At 38.6% G+C, this 21411-nt stretch overlaps 1 protein-coding gene across 6 annotated transcripts in view; it reads left to right on the top strand.

The window, feature by feature from the left end:
- HBS1L (HBS1 like translational GTPase) overlaps nt 1-16357 on the top strand; it is an 82178-nt gene extending 65821 nt beyond the window's left edge. For 5 of the 6 annotated variants that reach the window (XM_026504849.4, XM_057311029.1, XM_057311027.1 and 2 more), the window contains 6 exons: nt 919-1023; nt 4802-4892; nt 5313-5421; nt 11474-11574; nt 14437-14581; nt 15706-16357. In XM_026504849.4, the coding sequence (XP_026360634.1) occupies nt 919-1023; nt 4802-4892; nt 5313-5421; nt 11474-11574; nt 14437-14581; nt 15706-15717 (563 nt within the window). In that variant the 3' untranslated portion in view covers nt 15718-16357. Of the gene's footprint in view, nt 1-918; nt 1024-4801; nt 4893-5312; nt 5422-11473; nt 11575-14436 lie in introns of all 6 variants that reach the window. The other variant, XM_057311025.1, reaches the window with a different exon arrangement.
- Nucleotides 16358-21411: the final 5054 nt, after the last annotated feature.

The following is a 21411-nucleotide window of genomic DNA, read 5'->3' on the forward strand; positions in this document are numbered from 1 at the left end:
TCTCCCTTTTTGCCATTGTCCGCCATCTACCTTGTCACCCAAATATCTACTTTATTCCCAAATTCTTGAGTTTACTTCCTGTCTGCAGTGTGTGCATTTCAGTCAACCTCCCCTCCTCTCCGACACAGAAATACCATGTCACTTCTCTGTTCACTATTTACTGGCTTTCTAGTCTTTAACTGAAGATGAAATTCAAGCCCTGAGCATGATTTATGAGGCCCCTCTATCATTTGTCCCTTGCCTATCCCTGTTGCTTCATGTCTTGGCTTTTTCCTCCTTACTCCGTGTGGTCCCATAAACATGTCATATAAATGACACGTGGGACTTAGCACATCCCACATGCAGTTATGACTCTGTGCCTTTGCACAAACACTATCCTGGTCAGCAGTGTTTTTCTTCTCCCCCTACCCATATACACAAGTACCTGGGAAACTCCTGTTCATTCTCCTTCCGAGTGTCCAGCTACAGTGCAGTCATTCCCCCTCATCATGGATTCTTTGGTGTACCTTTTTCTATTTTCACTGTACATTCTAAATAATATTTGTCTCTGGATAGTGTCATTGTTTCTGTCATTCTCTTCACTGGAGTAAACCCCTTTATGGGTAGGGGCTTATATTTTCATCTTTTTATCCTTAGAGGTTAGCACATGACTTGGTACTTAGTAAGCACTCAGTAAATATTTGAAAAAGGAATGAATCTCACTTTTTATAACATGAATATTTTTATTTTTAGGAAGGTCTAGAGTAGAATGTGGTATGCTATATTTAGTAGATATGTTAAAAATTCTGAAATGATCACTGCTTAATGTGCATTGCATTACTAGTTGTGTGTAACTCCTAGGGAGCCAGCTGTAGCTGATGGCAGCAGTCATCAGGTAACAGTGCTGTATGAATTGTAAGACTTGGGCATGTTTTGCAGATCAAGGATCTGGATTTTGTGTAACTGGTAAAATTGAAGCTGGTTATATCCAGACTGGTGACCGACTACTAGCAATGCCTCCTAATGAAACTTGTACTGCAAAAGGTATTCCTCTGCAAGATTCTTTTGCTAAAAATCTTTAAGTTGAGACAGCAGATTTTTAAAAGTAGTTTAGTTATTAACTCCTGAGTAAATAACCTCTTAGTGAAATTGTAACTGACTGTCAAAGTGATACTAACTGTTGAAGATAAAAATGTGAAAACATTAAACGATTTTTTCTGTTGTGACTATGTGTATATAAATGTACATAGAACATTCTAACTGTGGTAGCATTTCTTCTTTTTTTTTTTTCTGACACTGATTCTAAAAGCCTGGTTAGGATTTAACCAGATGTATAGACACCTGACAGATACATTTAAAATAGTATTCAGTAGCAGAAATTAAATCTAACCCCATCCTGGCACTAAACAGTCAATAACAAAGCAGACTGCTTGCTGTACTGCGGTGTTTTGAAATGTGTATTTCAGAATTACTATAAGTTAACAGCTTTGATCATGTTTCTACCAAAAAAGTTTTTTTGCACAAAGAGCTAAGAAAATAAGATGCAAATGCAGAGAATCCAAATGTTGAAAAGAGAAATTGAGCTAACGTGCTGCAATAACTGCTTTCCCACCTGTAATATATGGCCTTTCATAATGACCGATAACTATTTCTATCTTCGAATCCTTTGTCCTTAACTAGTGTATGTGTTATTCTTTCCGAATTCTGCTTAAAAGTATCTTAGTCTAGCTTCCAGGTAAGCCTCCAACTTCAAAATAAAACTGATGATCTGTTTTATACTACAGAGTAAATAATTTGTAACAATTTAAGCTAAAAGTATACTGAAAATGTTAAAAATTTTTAGATTTCAATACTTTTCCTCTGTAACTCTTTTTTTAAAGATTTATTTATTTATTTTGAGAGAGAGAGAGAGAGAATGAGTGAGGGGGCAGAGGGAGAGGGAAAGAGAATTCCAAGCTGACTCCCACTGAGCATGGAGCCCAGTGCAGGTCTCGATCTCACGACATTGAGATCATGACCTGAGCTGAAACCAAGAGTCGGGTGCTTAACCGACTGAGCCACCGAGGTGCCCCTTCTCTGTTACTCTTATTTATAGTTTATATCCAGAGTTGCACCTGACTGGTTTATAAATTTGGATGTACATTTTGTTTGAATTAATTTGCTTACTTTAAAAGCTGATTTCTTAAAGATTATAAGAAATTAATGAATATCTGTTTAGGTAACAAGAGTTTAAACTTAATGATGAATAAGGGAATGAAAGCCAAAGTTACTTCCATTTTACTTTTTTATTTCTGCCAGCCTAGTGGTCATGGAAATTCTGTTTCTGTTTCCATAAAAAGTAATGCATACTTTTTTTTTATTAAAGATTTATTTATTTTAGAGAGAGAGGGAGAGAGTGCAAGAGCATGAGCAGAGGGAGGGGCAGAGGGAGAGAGAATCTCAAGCGGACTCCTCACTGAGTGCGGAGCCCCACGCAAGGCTTGATCTCACAACCGTGAGATGATGACCTGAGCCGAAACCAAGAGTCGGGTGCTCAGCTGACTGAGGCACCCAGGCGCCCCAGTAATGCATGCTTTTTATAAAAGAATCATTTTCCATTGACCTAACCTTTGCAAGTTCAGATCTCTGCTTTTGTTTTTTATTTTTTTATTTTTTATTTTTTTTTATTTTTTATTTTTTTTTTAAAGATTTTATTTAGAGAGAGAGAGACAGCCAGCGAGAGAGGGAACACAAGCAGGGGGAGCGGGAGAGGAAGAAGCAGGCTCATAGCAGAGGAGCCTGATGTGGGGCTCGATCCCATAACGCCGGGATCACGCCCTGAGCCGAAGGCAGACGCTTAACCGCTGTGCCACCCAGGCGCCCCTCTGCTTTTGTTTTTTAAAGTGATCAAGAGCTCCAGCGCTTTTGAAATACTAATTTATTTGTATGTTAACGAGCTTTTTTGAGAATAGGAATTTTTAAAATAATCAGTAGACCTGAATTAAAACCATGATCCTAAAATTATCATGGACCTTACAGATTGGCTCTTTTGTGACCTTCAGAATCATAATTTACCTGTGGAAGTACCACATTCTTTTCCTCTGTCCTTCCTGTCCCTTCCCCACCAGAAAAACTCTAACCATTTATCTTTAATCGTAAGGGCAAGCTGTATGAGAAGCACCTGAAGATCATACCCCACTCCTTAACGGCCACTCTTGTAACCCGCCTGGGAGGTTCTTAGTCCTCAATGTCTAACTCTTGCGTTTGCTTGATTTCTTCATTATTCAGTGTACCCTTCTATCTCAACAATTCGGTCGCTAACCAGTAGTATCCTAAAAGAGAGAAGTGACTAAATCTGCTACCAACAAATGGAAATTCTAAATTGAGTTTTCATTTTGTTAACATATCAGGTTCATGGATTGTTACAAAAGAACTTCTTTGTGTGATGTCTGTCCAATGAAGAAGGTCCTTAAGAAGACCAATATCATACATAGGACAGTGTAACATGTTTGGAGGGAAAAAAATCAGATGATAGATTGCCTCTAAAAAATTTTCTGTTGTTAATTGAACTTCTAGTATGAAAGCTCTTCAGAATCTTAAGCTAAAAGCAATCTCTGTTGTATGTAAGTAGCTAGCCCTGTCTTCAGTTCCACATTTCAGAACAAAAATGAGATATGGTCACTTTAAGTTTACATTTTAAAACTAAATTTAATTAGTTGAAAATTTAACAAACATTTCTTAATACCGTAATTGTTAACATTTTTTGGAGTCAAGAGCCTCTCTGGTGCCTTGGTGACAGTTACAGCCCCTCTCGGTTTAATGCGGTTGTGTACATACATAAAATTGTAAATAAAACCATAGGTTGTCTCAGAGTTCTTAAAGTTCTCCTTGAACTCGTAAAAAGTCTAAAAGAAACTTGCTTAAGAGTTCTTAAGAGTATGCTGCATGGGAAATTAGAGTATTTTGAGAAACATATGAATGAGTTATAATTTACTAAAAACATGTCAATCCAGAACTCTTTCACAGGGGTTGGCCTGTATACTGTCTTCATCAAAAGGTTCAAATTCTAGTGGAAAGGAACTTACCCCATTCATTGCCCCTTCGAATCAGAAAATATGAGATACCTTTGAAAAGCTTTTGAATAAGGTAGCTGAGTAATGCCCTTTGTAATTGTTCTCCAGGATTCTCCCTAGGTAATGAAGGTATATAGCAACATCTGGGACCGTTTTTAAATTAAATTTCCTACACTCTTCATGTAATCAGTTATCACTGTTCATCTCTCTCTCTCTGGGAAGCATTTCTTTTGAGCCAGGGGTAGTGAAGGAGCATGTGAAGAGCACCATCTGACTGAGCACTGATGCTGTAAGCGTTACTCAGAGAGTTAAGGTGACTGTTTAGGTAGTTGTCTAATTAAAGGCAAAGTTCAAGAGAATAAAATACTAGTGGACACCTTCCTTAGTTCCATACTTTATGTTATCAAGTATTTGAACTGCATTATTCTGCATGCAGCTGTTAATGTAAGTGAACTATTTGAATGGGGTGTGTTTAATGAATATACCGGTTGTAATAAGTGAGTTTTAAAGTTTTGATTAATTAAGTCAAAATCGGCCTTTTTTTGGACAAATAGGAGTCACTTTATGTTTAGGGTGGTGTTCTAGAAGAGTCAAGTCTAGAGGAAGTGTGTTTTCCTCAACGCTCACAGTTACACTTCTCATTCTCAATCCATTCATATTGAAAATGATGAGTAGTGACTGAGGAGGCATAAGTCAGCCAAGCTGTCTTGGTTGTTATGGTTTGATATTGAGGTGTTTCACTGTATGCTTTGGTTCTTACTCATTTCCAGGAATCACTCTGCACGATGAACCCGTCGACTGGGCTGCAGCAGGTGATCATGTTAGTCTTACGTTGGTGGGGATGGATATCATCAAGATCAAGTGAGTGAGAAAATCAGTTTAAGCGACCATTGTTTTGGATATAGGACCTCAAAACATAGATTTTGCTATTCGCTCACGAAACTGAAAGAATGAGTATTAATTTTGAATTTTATTTGGCCAAAAGTAGTCACTTGTAGAAGCATAAGAATGATGAGCACAACATACTTAAAACTGAAATTAAATATGTCAGCACATGTACTTGACATGTCCTTTGAATGAAAGCTATAATGTGTAAAAATGGTGTAAGGTTAATAATGGTATAAAGCTATGCTTTAACCCAAAAGGGAGTATTTAGGAAAAGTCCCCAATTTACTTGATTGTTTTACTTTGTAAATGGTTTTAGAGGTATTGCTATTGGATGTATATTTATCTTTCCTCCAGTTACAGTCTCTCTCTCGCTCTTGTTTTGTTTTATTACAGTGTTGGCTGCGTATTTTGTGGCCCCAAAGAACCCATTAAAGCTTGCACTCGTTTCAGAGCTCGAATCCTCATCTTTAATATTGAAATTCCAATCACTAAAGGATTTCCTGTAAGTTTCGAAATGTTTGTTATTGTCACTTCAAAGTAAACCTCAAAGTAACTGCATCCTAAAAAGTAGTAACTTAGTTTACAAGTGAGAATGCTATAATTATTTTCAACTAACATCTTAATACTCTAATCCAGAAAAACATGACATTAGACTTTGAAAGTCATTTTTTATTTTTTTATTTTGGTTCTTGAGCCTGGGGATTTTTTCAAAGAGGTATTATGAAGAAATAATCAGTAGGATACAAACTGATAATAGTCAAATTCATCTAGGGAAAATGGTATATATTTTTTACTGTGTTCTAGAGGTTATCTGACTAATCTCAGATTGTGTCTTTCTGTTCTTGCTTTGATATGCTTATTTATAGTGTTTTCCTATCATAAAAATAATACATTATTATATAAAACTTGGGAAAACACACAAATAAAAGATAAGAATATTCTGTAATTACATAACACATAACTATCTCTACACTTTACATTTTAGTGATTTTTTTTTTATGTGTTCATGTTCAGTATTTATGAGTATATTCTAGGGATGCTTGTCATAGAATTAACTTTAATTGGGCTGAAGCAACATGTTCAGACTCTGCAAACTGTGAGGTTAGTTTGGTAGGTTATCATTTCCCAGCATCATCTGAACATACACATTATGGGAAGGAGGGGGATTTTATACTATAATGTTACTTAGCCAGAAGACCTACTACTTGTGAATTGCATGAGTTCCTTCTCTTATGTGTAATTTTTTTTTCAGATGTTTGGGAGCCATACTCTGTTTATAGTTTGATACTTTGTTTTTGCCACTTAACAGATGATGTTTTTCACATTAGGCTTTTCTTTTCTTCATCAGCCTATATAGTACAGATTTACATGACAAAAGAAATGATTCTCTGTGGAATTAAATGACTTCCTTTGAAAATCCAAACAGATCGATTTTTACCATTTGATGCATTACTGCAGTAAAAATAAGACAATAATAGTAATTGACCTTTAAACTTAATTTAGTAATAATGTCTAGAGGTTGGGAATAAATTTATTTAACGCATTTAAATTCATGTTATACTTATACATCTTTATTTGAGATAACCATGTGCTTTGATTATAATCCTTTGTAATTATTTCTGTGTAAATTTGATCAGATAAAAATTGTAAGATACTGTTGAAATATTTTAGTTTTTATAATCCATATTCCTTTTCTCCCATATCCTAAAAAAGGAGTAAAAGTTTCTCTCCCCAACAAATGGTTATAGTTGAAAATATTTAATTTTTAAATATTTAGAATGCATGTTTGATAGGCAAGAAACTACAGCTAATTTGCTATGAGTGACTGGCCCTCGTTCTTAGAAAGCAGTACGTCCAATGGGGAGAAGCTGGAGAGGTTGGTTACTGTGTGTTTTTACTCATGCAGCAATAATCTTTTGCCATTGGAGAGGCAGAGAGGTCAAGAGGTCAGCAGTTAGTTTCAATAGTAATACTGTCTTCCTGTCTACTGTAGTTTCTTAAAAATACGGATGAATTGAAAGTTTGTCAGTGCTGCTTTATGGGATTCCACCCGCGTACGTTAATTCACGAGTACCCGGATGAAATTTGTTTCAGAAAGAAACAGTTGTGTTTTGTCATTTAATCTACTTCTTGTGGGAAGGAACCAGTTTTTGTTTGTTTGTTTTGTCTTTAAACCAAGAAAAGGCTTCCCAAGCAAGTAAAATTTACTATTTAGGGACTAGTTTCTTAACACTCAGAAGTATATTTGTTTCTCTTGGTTTATATGGTAAACTCGATTTAAGAAGAAAAAATAGAAGAATGGGTTAGACTTTAACTAAATTCACACTTTTTTATTGTGGCAAAATATTTCGTAACATAAAATTTTCTAGTTTCATGATTTTTAAGTGTCCAGTTCAGTGGCATTGAGTGCAGCCATCAACACCACCCGTCTCCAGAACTTTTATCCTCATCCCCTACTGAGGCTCTGTACCCATTAAATAATAACTCCCTATTATCCCTTCCCCTTTTCCCCATAACAGCTATTCTGTTTTCTCTATGAGTTTGCGTATTCCAGGTGCCTCCTGTAAGTGGAATCACACAATTTTGTCCTTTTGTGTCTGACTTACTTCACTCAGCATAGCGTGATGTTGTCAGAGTTCATCAGTGTTGTAGCCGGTGTCAGAATTTCATTTCTCTTTAAGGTTGGATGCTATTCCTTTGTGTGTATACGCCACCTGTGGTGTATCCGTTCATCTGTGGATGGACATTGGATTGTTTCCGTCTTTGGCCAGTCGAACATTGTCATACAAGTATCTGCTTGAGCCCCTGCTTTCAATTCTTTTGGGTGTATACCTACAAGTGGAATTGTTGGATCACGCGGTCATTCTGTGTTTAACTTTTTGTGGCAACACTAAACTGTTTCGCACAGTAGCTGTACCAGTTTATGTTCCTGCCAGCAGTGCACAGCGTTCTCATTTCTCCACTTCCTCATCGACACTTGTTACTGTGTGTGTGTGTTGGGGGGGGGTGATTTTTGTTGTTTGTTGGTTTATAAGAGGCAAACTCTGATGGGTGTGAAGTGGTATCTCATTGTGCTTTTGATTTGCACTTCCCCTAATGTCTAGTGCTGGGGGGCATCTTTTCACTTCTTTATGTATTTCGGGTATTAATCCCTTGTCGGATACGTGATTTGCAGATATTTTCTTCATTCTTCATTGGTTGTCTTCTTGATCTTTTAATAGTGCTGTTTGATGTACAAAAGTTTTTAATTTTGCTGAGGTCCCCTTTATCTTTTTCTTTCATTGCCTTTACTTTTGGTGTCACATATAAGAAATCGTTGCCAGATTCAACATCAAGGAAACTTCCCCCTCTGTTTTCTTCTATGAGTTTCATAGTTTTAGTTCTTTTGTTCGGGTCTTTGATCCATTTTGAATTAATTTTTTGTATGTGGGTAAAGCAAGGCTTCATCTTCATTCTTTTGCATGTGGATATCCAGTTTTCTCCGCACCATTTGTTATAAAGACTGTCCTTTCTCTATTGAGTGGGCTTGGCATCCTTGTTGCAAACTAATTGACCATATATGCATTGATAATTTTATAATATAGGTTACCTGGAGGTGTAAGGAAAATAAGAATTTGGCTTATTTTGCCACCTAACAGATTATATAGCTCATTATAGTTTATAATTTTATTTTCACAGCTGCACATGAAGTAGAGTCCCAACCCTTATATGAAACTCTTCAAGCTAGTGTGTTTCAGAATACAGAAATATTCAGATAATAGAAAGGTGATGTGATGCATGTAGGTTATGTAAAACCCCTAAGAGAGAATGGGGCAACACCCTGTAATCAAGCATAGTAATCATTCTGTACCACAGCTAATTAATATTAATGCTAAGTGAAAAAAATAAGAACCATAAATTGCCTTACTTCAGGTGCTGTTTTACTACTTAAATGGTTTATAGCAGAATTAGGAAAAACTTAGGTTTTCAATCTTTTGGATTTTGCAGTTGCAGATAAGATTATGCACTTGTGTTAGTGTTGTCTGCACTTACGGAGAAGGAATCTGAGACTCAGGGGGTGGTGACTGTCTGGATAAGAAGTGATTAAGGCAGGACTCAGACTCAGTACTTTCTACTTTGACACCCAGTCCTTTCTTTTCCTTTTACATTAGGCTGCAGACTGCTTTGAATTCTAGATGACTTTGTTTATATAATGTTAAGATAATATATAATTACTTTCCATCCACTTACTTGTATGTGGTTTTTTTTCACCTGTGTTCCACAAGGGTTTTGGTTTTTGTTTTGTTTTTTGTTTTTGAGCTACTACTTGTGAGATGGTGTGGTGATAAAAAACAAATAAAACTTACACTGTACCGCCACAACCCATTCTTCATCCGCTTCATTGCATGGAACCCACACATAGCTCACAAATAGGTTAGAAGAAGCTTAACTAGGTTCATGTGCCTCCATTCTTTCAAATTTGGCAAGCCATGGATGGAGACCAGTACCAATGTCATAGTCACACCCAAGCCAGGTAAGGGGCTTCTGCTTGTTTACCTGTTTGTTGCAAAAGGACTATTTATTAGATATGTAGACCTACACTGATGTTATACATTGGTGCTATTTGACCCCTGAATCCATTGGGCACAAATATGACTTTATCATGCATTATGGAAGGTTTTTTCCCCTAAGAGTTGGTTGTTAAATTTTTCTGGAATGTTTCCAGTTTATAATGGTCAAATGCCATTTATAAAAACAACACAAAAACAACACAAAACAAAAACACCCCAAAACTCATTTGCCTTTGCAGAGTAATGGAGGTTCAGTTGTGCCTTAAAAAAAACAAAGGGACACCACATGACTGATTTCCTCCATGTGTTTTAGGTGTTCTTATTCCTTCATTCTTTTATTTATTTCACAAATGTTTACGGAGTAGTGATTAAATATCTGGCACTGGTGTACATAGTTCTTAGTCTCACAGAGTTTATATTTACCTGAGATGACAGACACTTAAGACAGCAGTTACAATACAGGTGAGATGTTATGTCATGGGATTATGGAACAGAGAGGAAGGATCTAGCTCGGACTAGGGGTTCAGGCTCCTTGCAAGAAGTGATGCTTTACTCTAAGAGAGGTAGAGTAGGATGAGTAAATTTAGCCAGATGAAGCTGATGTGTTCTGGCCAGAAGCATGATAATATGTAACAACCTAAAGATTGGAAAGGACTTGGTTCATGTAGGGAGTGGAAGCTCTATGTGTCTGGAGCAGAGAACGCGAGAGAAGGTGGAGAGAGCTGAGGCTGGAGAAGTAAGTGACGGTCAGGTTGACCAAGAGCCTTGGTGCCTTGTTGTGGAATTAAAGTTTCTGTGGTTTTAAAAAGCAAGGATGTGCCATTAAATTTGTCTTTTGGAAAATCAGTCTACTAGACATATGAAGAATGGGTGACAGGGGGCAAGAGTGGTGGCAGAGAGACCAGGAAGAAGCCTGCATTTTAACTTGGGTGACAGAGGATGGTCCTGGACTGAGGACAGCATTGTTCTGGAGAGAGAAGTCGACAGAATTAACCAAGTGCTGATTGAAAGACTCAGGTTTTAGAAAGTTACAGAGTTCAGGATTATGCGTTCACAAGTCCCCCTTGTATTTCTATTTTCTGAATGTGCAAGTTGTTTCATCCAGGAAGTTTCATAGTAGAAGTGTCAGTGCTTCTTCAAGCAAACAGCATAAAATGGTATTTCAAACCAGTTAAACTTTGGTTTTGCCACTTCCTTAGTATTTGGTCTTCCCACTATCCCCTAACATAGACATGTGGCACACTAAGCATTTATTATTTGAATGAGGATAGCCAGTCTGACTCTGACTCCAGTTGACCTCAGCATCAAATTCACCTCTGAAACATATCACCATGGCCACATAAAGTTACTTAGCCTTTTTTGATTTTAAACTTCCTTACATATAAAGCATGAACAGTAATAGCAAATATCCAAGGTCATCAGTTAACCGAATATTTACCATGTGCTAGGCACCACTTCAAAATAACTTCATCTGAATTTCCTCAGTGGTAACGAACCTGAGGCTGGAGGTGTTGGGGGTAAAGGGCTTTTAAAGGACTTGCCCTAAATCATACACCTAGAAAGTATCGAGTCAGGCCTGACTTCAAAGCCTGTCTACACTCCCACATAATCTTTTATTCTCATTATCCAACAATGAATACAGTAAGGACTGCTGACTAGGACATGATCCCCCTTCCCTCATTGGTATGACGGAGCAGTTCGCCTCTGTTGAGCATCTCTTTTCCCGGACACTGTCTCTGGTCCTGTTCAGTTCTCTTCACAGTCCTGTAGGTTCACACAGTAAGGTGGTGAAGAGAAACTTGAACTGGCTCCTGTGACCTTTTTGCCTTAGTAAGTTAGGGAACACCCTGATCAGAGTGGTGGGACTTAGAGGAAGCCGCTGGAGACGCTGGAAGGTCCAGGCAGAAGTGCTGGCCATAATAATATGATGAGATGTGACCGTCAGAGTAAAAGGCCACAGATGTACAGTAAAGCGTTGTTTGATGTGACAGTTTTTTGTTTTAGGTGCTGTTACACTACCAGACTGTCAGTGAACCTGCCGTTATTAAACGACTGATTAGCGTCTTAAACAAGAGCACCGGTGAAGTCACAAAGAAGAAGCCAAAGTGAGTGTTTTAATGCACAAATAGTGAACACAAACAATTCAGCAAATTTTTGACTGATTAATTCATTTTTGTAGTATTTCTCTTTGTGATAAGTAAAGTCTATTTTTACTTGCTCCAGAAATCTTTTTTTTTTTTTCAAAGACTAGATTAAAAGAAACACAAAACACATATTTAAGCTCCTGTCTAGGTATGAATGCTAGGTATAAGTTCTGTTGTGGATGATGGCAGTGGGGTGTGAATTGTATATAAAAAATATAAGTATAAATTTATATGTATATGTCAAGCCCTAGATACTGATGATGTAAAAATAAAGGGGCACTTAAAAAATCACTTCTACATTTTAAAGAATGAATTTGAATTATGTCTAGCCACTAGTTCCAAATTCCAGCTGAGTGTTCCTCTTAACTCTCTTGTCACCCCCTCAATGAGAATCATTCTCTATGCTAAGAACACTCCAAGAAGAAAATGAATACATACTGTGTAGCTTCTAGAAATTGTTCCCTTTCTGCTCAGAATCCACTTGGAGCTTTAAGCGGAGGGGATCACTCACCATGTTGTTTCCCTCTGATTACCATTAACATCCAGGCCTACATCTGGACAGTTCCCTTTGGGACAAGATTGGGATTTTTCAAAGGAAGTGCTTCCTGAGAAACTTAATAAGTTTCTTAACCCTAATTCAATAAAGGCTAACCACAGTTTGGCTTGGCTGCTTCAGCTTTGGGGTTTTCCTCACTGCAACCCTATGGGGAATCCCACCCAAAATCCCCCTTTTTTAGTCTTTGGGTATTCCTCCTCATTTGCACCTGTAAAGAGGACAGAGGTGGTTAATGGGTTAATAGTTTGGCTGCAAGTAGAAGAGAGAGTCTTCACAGGGCTCTGAACCCATGCCTGTTTCTCCATTAGTTAGAAAGAAAGGGCTACTTAATCTCTCTCTGAAAAATAGTTCTTTAATAGTTCTTTTTATTTTATTTTTAAAGATAAGTTTTAAGAACTTACTGAACTATGGTTGACATACAATGTTCTATTTGTTTCAGGTGTGCAGCATAGTGACCCAGCGGTTCTGTGCATTTTTCAGTGTAGTAACTGATAGTTCTTCATTTTTAACTTGAGTCTTTAGCTTCTGGCATGAGTGTCTGCCATCATGTTCTGAGAACTATAACTAATGGCCAGCATTTCTTGAGGACCACAATTTCCTAGGCTCTATCATGACTGCTTTCACATGGTTTATGTTCTCAGCAACCCTATGAAGCATGTACTGTTTCCCCCATTTTTCAGATAAGGAAACTGAGGTGTTAGAGAGGTTACATAACATGTTCAAGTTCACAGAGCTAGCAAGGGGCAGAGTCAGGATTTTAACCTCGGCTGTTGGTTCACATACAGGATATTATTTTTGGCAGGAGCCAAGTTGACCCACACAAGTGATTTGGAGAATTCTCAATCTAGAATTGACTCATCATACCTAATCCTGAATTTTCCCCTCCCTGCTTCTGCTACAAAGTCCTTACTCAATGATGCTGGGTTTTAATATATTCTCATATTAATGTTCCCTGGCACCTTATTTGCAGCTTTTCTCTTACTTTGCACCAACACCTTTTGGTCTTTCTCCTTCATTTCCACTTCAGGTATATTATAGACTCAGTTGCTTTATGTGGAATGGATTGAGCTTTCTAGAAACAAAATTAAGTGCAGATAATGAATATATTAGATGCTCTCCTTTCTTAGGAATGGGACTTTGGACTGAAATTGTCCAAAACCAGTATTTGGAAATTTTGGAATACTTTTTTAAAAACTTGTTTGGCTTATTCTAATCTGCCTGTCACCGAACTAATCTTTCAGAAGGAGAGTCTATAATTGCTATTTTCTATCCTTCTAGAGCACATCAAAATTAAATTAGAGAACCTTTTCAAAGTGCCCCCTTTTGGGTTTTACTCTTTCTGTAAGTTTAGATGAGCTCATGCACAAGGATTTTTGTTTAGGTATTTGTATGAAACTGCTTACAGTCAGGCTCATGTCCCCTGTCTCCCCCCCCACCCCACCTTCATTTCCTACAAACATTGTGGGAAAAAAATCTTACATGATTTTATTCGAACCCCTGTTAAAGAATCACTATTCCTGTGTGAGAGAGAGAGGAGGGAGGGAAGGAGAGAAATTTAAAGTAGTCTGTTGGCACTAGGAGATTGTCCTCTTCATAGGTAACTTCCTAACTTATAAACCACCAGTTAGAATTTTACATTGCATCCCTCTTTTTAAAATGAAAATTCTTTAGTTTTCTTTATTAATTGAACCTGTCAATTGCATGAGGAATGAATGAAAGGGAAGGCTTTGGTGGAGGGTCTTTGAGCATTTTAGGTCATAAGGTCCTTCAAGAGTTGTATTTGGAAGAGTGGTTTAAAAAAAAAAAAAAATATATATATATATATATATATATATAAATAAAATGAACCACCTAATATTTCTTCTATCTAGAATCATTCCTATCATTTCTTTCAACGAACCCAGAAAAATACAAAGGCATATATTTTCATTTTAGGAAACTTTTTTTTTTTTAAAGATTTTATTTATTTGACAGAGATAGAGACAGCCAGCGAGAGAGGGAACACAAGCAGGGGGAGTGGGAGAGGAAGAAGCAGGCTCATAGCAGAAGAGCCTGATGTGGGGCTCGATCCCAGATCGCCGGGATCACGCCCTGAGCTGAAGGCAGAGGCTTAACCGCTGTGCCACCCAGGCGCCCCTTTTTTTCTTTTTAAGTTCTTGCAAGTTGATTTGATCGAACGTGAAATACTTGCTTTTCAGTTTGTTACCATGTTCACTCACCTGTATGGGCTGTCCCTGTCCCCCCCCCCCCCACCTCTTAACCGCTAGACTGCTGACTAGAGGCCAGAGCGCCCTGGTGGAGCTGCAGACTCAACGGCCGGTCGCCCTGGAGCTGTACAAAGACTTCAAAGAGCTGGGCCGGTTCATGCTGCGCTATGGCGGTGCCACGATCGCCGCGGGCGTGGTCACCGAGGTATCGGGAAGGGAGTGGTTGCTCACGGGTCCAGGTGTCTGTGCGTGACCTGCTTTGTAAGAATAATTCCTGAGAGTTCTTGGCTTAAGGGGAGCACAGTTATGGTATTAGAACAAGATTTTAAAATTCATGTTTAAAATTTTTTTAAATGATGTCAAGAAAATGTTTGGTTTTAGAACTTTTCATAGTGAGACTTCCGAACTGTCCTCTCCATGAAAAATGTTTCTCAAAATTCAAGTAAGTTTGTTGACAAATAGATCTGTAAGTAAGCAATGCAGATTATGAGAACACAGACTTTAAGAGTCAAGCGAATTGGGGGAGGTGATTTCGTTGAATAGCAGAGCCCTCATTACTTTTTTTTCTTGAAATAACTGGTTCTCCGTGCGTTTGAAATGATCCATTCAGAAAGTTCAATTAATGTTTCCGAAAGGGACCTGTTGTATAATGTAAGGTGCAGTTGAGTTTTGGAGAAAATAGCCAGAGGTGAACCAACAAGCTTCAGTAATTTAAATGTTCTTCCACGCAATCATCATAAATATAAATCTTAAAATACTTAGAATACTTAGAATACTATATTTTTAATGAATACTTCATTTGATTGTTTTCTGCATGAAAATGGGATGTCTGCCTTGAACATAGGGCTTTATGTTGCATCAAAATTCAGTTATACCTGCATCCTGCAAAAGGCTTTGGCGTTCAGCTGCCCACGTTTGTTACCCACTGCTTCCTAGCAGCGCAAGCACATTTCTCCCTCAGTTCACTCACCTGTAAAAACAGGCTGGCAGAAGCCACCTCCCACAGTTGTGAAGTGAAAGGCGCTCACAAAGCATTTGGCACAGTAATTGGCATTCAGTAAATGTTACCTAATGCATTGTCATCAATATCACAGTCTGCCAAAGCATTCTTTCTAAAAGAGCATTCTAGAAATAAGATACGGTTTCTTGTGGAAAATAATGGAGAGATTGTAGTAAATCTCAGAAATAGCATGACTGAGGAAGGGGAAGAGTTACAGGAAAAAAGAATAGTTTCGTCTTGACCTAATGATTATATCGCTGCCATTTTCCGTTTGTTGTTTTTAAAATGTGATTGATTAAATTATAGCACCTTTCTTTTTTCTTTTACAGATAAAGGAATGATGGCTCAGAATTTCTACCGTGTTTCCAAATGCAATGAAATAGCTAACCTGTTTTTAAAGAATCCAGTTGTTCAGTTAAAGGAGCAATGTACAATTGGTTATTTTTTTAAATGAGAAACTTAAAATGATATAATCATCTGCAAAGAAGTATTAATCATCACTCCTCCTAAAGTTTCAAGTTGCCAAATGGCAAAGAAAGGCTAATACTACACTTTCCTTTAAAAAAATGCTTTCCCTTTGAAATGTTAGTGAATGGATTTACTTCGCTGAGGTTTATGGAAACCATCAGAAATATGTATTAGACGACATTCAGTCATCATGAAATGACCTCTGCTTCCAGCCAAACCACAGAACGTTTACAGTGTTCAACTCTACTGCACACATTTTAAGGGAAAGTGACTAAATTGGGTTGTTCAGGCAGTTAATATTCAACCTGAGCAATTTTTTTTTCTTTTTTTTTTTTTAGTTAGCTAACAAAAGACTATAGGAAAGGTGTTTTGTGTTGAGCATAAGAATATTCTCCCTCCAACAAATGAACTTTTGAAAGCTTAGTTTGGAATTGGTGGAATCTGTCCCTTTGGTAACCAATATATTATTTAAGGTGTAAAGCCAACTAATAAAATGCCTTAGTTTGAGCATAACAGCAGACTGTGTTTTATTTCTTAGATTCTGTTTATGAGCTTCTCTACCACCATTGCTAAGAATGACTTGGGGATTTTATGGGATCAGTTTCACCTAAGTTTCTTGGCTCCTTCACATGAATTCTTGTTTTTTTTCCCCCTAATAGTATTTCTATTTCTAACCATAATTTTATTTCTCCTATTCTCTCTTTTACTCATTTATTTATTTAGAGGAGGGGAGGGGCAGAAGGAGAGAGAATCTTAAGCAGATTCTGTGCCCAGCGTGGAGCCTGGCACAGAGCTTGGTCCATGACCCTGAGATGATGACCTGAGCTGAAATCAAGAATCAGACGCTTAAACGACTGAGCACCCAGGCGCCCCTCCTATTTTCTCTTTTAGAATTACATGTATGATGACTTTATCTTTATCTTGCATACCTTATAGACTGTAAGTCCCCTGTGAGTAAAAGTCATGTATCTTTGAAGTTTCAGTCTCAAGCTCCAAGGTGTATTTAGGTAACGGGTATTTGCTGAGCAGCCTCCTGAGTGCTCGTGGCTTTAGAGTAGAATCTGTGCTCAGCTGAGCCTGGCACTCTGATCTGATAGACTGTATGATACGCTTTTTTTATTGGGAGGTGGTGTGATTTGTATGTTGATGACTTACCATATACAACAGCATTGCTTTTATTCTGTGGGAGAATATACATCCATATGCTGAAATGCGCAGAGCGTAAATGTGCTGCTTGGTGAATGGGCACAAAGTGAGCACCTGTATAATCTATTTCTTTACTGAGAAGTATTTGAGTAGTTGTTACTTCAGATAAACTTGCTAAGGTAAGAAAGTGTTTTATTTATATTATGTTAATCAGGAATTTAACTGGTAGATCTGACAAAACCTAACTTAAAGTGACTTAAGCACGAAAGACTAGCGGTAGACTTGCTTTGACTCCGCCTAGATCGAGCAGCTCGCAATGTGAGCAAAGGCTCATCTGTGCTCTGCCTTCCCCAGTGTTGGTTTTGCCCCCAGACTCCATACAGAACCCCCTGCAGTTCCACACGTAGATCTTCAGAGCCTTCATCAAGGGTCAAGGGCAGGTTTAAAGAGCATGTGTTTTCCAGAAGTTCTAGAAACATCTTATCATTGACTATAGTTGAGTTTAATTTCTTTGCTTGGGGCATCCTTGTAGTTGAGTGTGAAGTGAATCACCCGCAGCACATAGCTGAGATTCATGGGAAGGAAATTCAGGGTGCTTCTAGGAAGGGGAAATGGATTGAGACCTGGTGGGGCTGGAGGCAAGAACAAGGAACATCCACCATGTTATATAAGGTCATGATAGAATTAACTTTAAATAAGAATACAGCATAAAACGAATGGTAGTAGCAGTAGTAGAAATGAGTTTATTTATTCCTTCTTAAGTTGTGATAAAGTATGGCCTTTTTATTTACATTATATTTACAATTGGTTGTTGCTGAAGGGGGTGGTGACATTAAGGGGACCACCTGTGGGACAGGGGTGCCGACAGTGGGAGATTAGGGTTAAGGGACAAGACATACAGCAAGCGTGCCCAAGGTTGGCTTTGGTGGAAATCCTCCCCCTGAAACTTCCACCCATACTAACAATAGTACATCCATTTGGGATTACTTTACTTAACATACTGTGTTTCTTCTTCCTGTGTGTAGTTTTACTGTTTGTTCTCTGATCTCAACTCTTTGTGTCTCTACTACTCAATTGCCTCTAGAATAACTGGACTTAAAAACATAAATGCATGTGTAGACTTGTTAGTGTTTTTTCACATGTTCATTATTTATCACAGTATTTGAGCCCCTCTGTGATCTTTTTATTTTATAATGTAACAAGATTTTTCAAAAAAAATATTAGTAGCTTTTAAAAAATGATGTAGAAATATGAAATTATTTGAATGTCCCTAGCACATTTCTGATCTATAGGAGTTCGTCAGGATTATACAGCTGAAACACACACACACACACATTCCAGAAGACCCAATAAAAATTACTGGGTCATTACTTACCAGTTTTTCTCTAAAATATCCAGAGATTAATATTAATGTAAAAACACGTCTTCCTTCCTCAACATGAGGTCGCCATGTTCTAGGCACAGGAGAGAGCTCTGGAGTGCAGGTCTTCATTGGGCTGACAGCCCAACCCGAGGGCTGGCAGGGAGAGTCTCAATACCATAGACTACAAGGGAGAATTAACAATATGAAAGCATCCAGCAAGAATGTACCCTAAGGACAGTGCAGAACGGTCTAGGTGAGGAGGGAGAGCCATTAATGCTGAAGTAAAATTTTACTTCTATAAAAGATTCTTGAGTCAAAGTAAATCAGCCCGTAAGTCACAGTCTCCCTCCTGCCAATTTAGAAATCAGTGGGGGAAGACAGGAGGCAGGTTTTGCTTTGGCAAAATCATCCAAGAGGGCAGCTTTTGGCCTCCAAACTAGCAACATTTAAAATCCCACCAACAGTGAAAGCCATTCTTAATTTTTTTTTAAATTTTTTATTATATTATGTTAGTCACCATACAGTACATCCCCGGTTTCCGATGTAAAGCTCGATGATTCATTAGTTGCGTATAACACCCAGTGCACCATGCAATACATGCCCTCCTTACTACCCAACACCGGTCTATCCCATCCCCCCCCCCCTGCCCGAGGCCCTCAGTTTGTTTCTCATAGTCCATAGTCTCTCATGTTTCATTCCCCCTTCTGATTACCCCCCCTTTCTTTATCCCTTTCTTCTCCTACCGATCTTCCTAGTTCTTATGTTCCATAGATGAGAGAAATCATATGATAATTGTCTTTCTCTGCTTGACTTATTTCGCTTAGCATTATCTCCTCCAGTGCCGTCCATGTTGCAGCAAATGTTGAGAACTCGTTCTTTCTGATAGCTGAGTAATATTCCATTGTATATATGGACCACAACTTCTTAATCCAGTCATCTGTTGAAGGGCATCTCGGCTCCTTCCACGATTTAGGTATTGTGGACATTGCTGCTATGAACATTGGGGTGCATATGGCCCTTCTCTTCACTACGTCTGTATCTTTGGGGTAAATACCCAGTAGTGCAATGGCTGGATCATAGGGTAGCTCAATTTTTAACTTTTTTTTTTTAAGATTTTTTATTTATTTATTTAACAGAGATAGAGACAGCCAGCGAGAGAGGGAACACAGCAGGGGGAGTGGGAGAGGAAGAAGCAGGCTCATAGTGGAGGAGCCTGATGTGGGGCTCGATCCTGTAACGCCGGTATCACGCCCTGAGCCGAAGGCAGACGCCCAACCGCTGTGCCACCCAGGCGCCCCTCAATTTTTAACTTTTTAAGGGACCTCCACACTGTTTTCCAGAGTGAAAGCCATTCTTTAGAACCCACCCACGTCCAGGAAGAAGAGCCAACAAGAATGAGAATCTTCACAAGCCAGCAGAGTCATGCTGACATGAAGAATGGGTCCAAGTGGAAAGATGATCCCAGCGGTAACCCTTGTTTGAGCCGTTGAAAGCCCTTCTATATCAGAGGTCTTAGAAAAAGTAGAATGGCTGAGTAATTTACAGGCTGGTTCTTTGAAAATGCCAAAGCTATTCAAGATTTTAAAAAGCACTAGGGACGAGATGAGGCATAGAATTGTGCATGAGAAGGACTAATTGGAATATGAGGTGAAGCGTGAGGCTCAGCTCTTCGCCACTTCCTCAGGGAGCCCATGGACTCTGCTCACGGTAACAAGATGGGCTACGATGTGCTTTCAGCAGACCTGGTCCCTCTCCTTGGAACACTGTCAGCGCTGCAGTTTTACATTATTTGTATCATTCACTGTTTTCTCCTTCTGAAATGTAAGTCCCAAGAGGAAAGAGCCCTTTCTGTTTATTTCATTATTGGTATTAGTCCCTAGCACATAAAATTGTTCAATGAGTGAAAGAATTAATGATTTTAATTTCCTTGTGTCTGTGTTGTCCGAAAATTACAAGTTTTTATTTCTATCCTAATGCTGTGTGTGCAGGGGCTATTTTTATAGTGAAGGAAAAAGAAAACTTATAGAACCAAACTTCAGCACTGCTTCTGTCTGTCCTCTTGTCTGTTAAACCACAGCCCCACTTTGGAGTCTTCCTGAGCGGGGCAAGCCTTGTGAGCCTCGGAGATTCAGATGTGCTCGCGTTTCAGGATCCGGACAGGAAATCAGTTGGCTGCCAGGGATTCTACCAGGCCTCGCGTAGACTGAGATGGCCGAGGGAGCTTGATGCATTCTTGCCCGCCAACCCTGGGCTTACATAGAATTCTTTTAAAGATGACTATGAAACATAGTAACAGGCCTGTGGAAAAATCGGAAGTACATGTAGGGTTCTGAGCAGGTGGAGGCAAAAACCTTTCTTTGTATTGTAGGTAACAAGTTTTCTTTCACGGCGGCATGGTGTCTGTGAGATGTAGATTTCCTGAGTTGAGAAGAGAATCAGGGTAGGTTAGAAGAGACGGCACAAGAACCCATACCATAACAGCAACATCCAAATACGCACTGAGGGCTGTAAAAATAGATACTAATTGGAGACAGTGAATCGATGATGTGGCCGCTGTCCTTGAAATCCGCTCCTAGTGTACAGAGAGTTGAAGATGATAAACAGAAAGACCCCAAGATCGCACACGAAGGGAGTGTAACGTTTTATTCGAGACCTTACAAAGCGATTACAACCACATTTGTTTCTGTTAAAACTTTTACATTTCTAAGGTTAAAACAAATCTTGGGAACGAAACAAAGCTCCCAAAAGAGTCATCTTCAAAGAAACAAAAATTGAACTCCAGTTTTTTCTGCAGCACTAAATTTTATTTTATTTATTGATTGATTTTATTTACTCATTTATCAGGGAGAGAGAGCACCAGCAGGGGGAGCGGCAGGCAGAGGGAGAAGCAGGCTGCCAAGGGAGCAAGGAGCCTGATGCAGGACTCAATCCCAACACCCTGGATCATGACCTGAGCCGAAGGCAGATGCTCAACTGACTGAGCCACCCAGGTGTCCCTGCAGCACTAAATTTTAAAAGACAAAGAGACACAGGAGCTAAATCTATAAAACTTTAAGTT

This window comes from Ursus arctos, unplaced genomic scaffold (assembly GCF_023065955.2).
Source record: "Ursus arctos isolate Adak ecotype North America unplaced genomic scaffold, UrsArc2.0 scaffold_13, whole genome shotgun sequence".
Lineage (NCBI taxonomy): Eukaryota > Metazoa > Chordata > Mammalia > Carnivora > Ursidae > Ursus > Ursus arctos.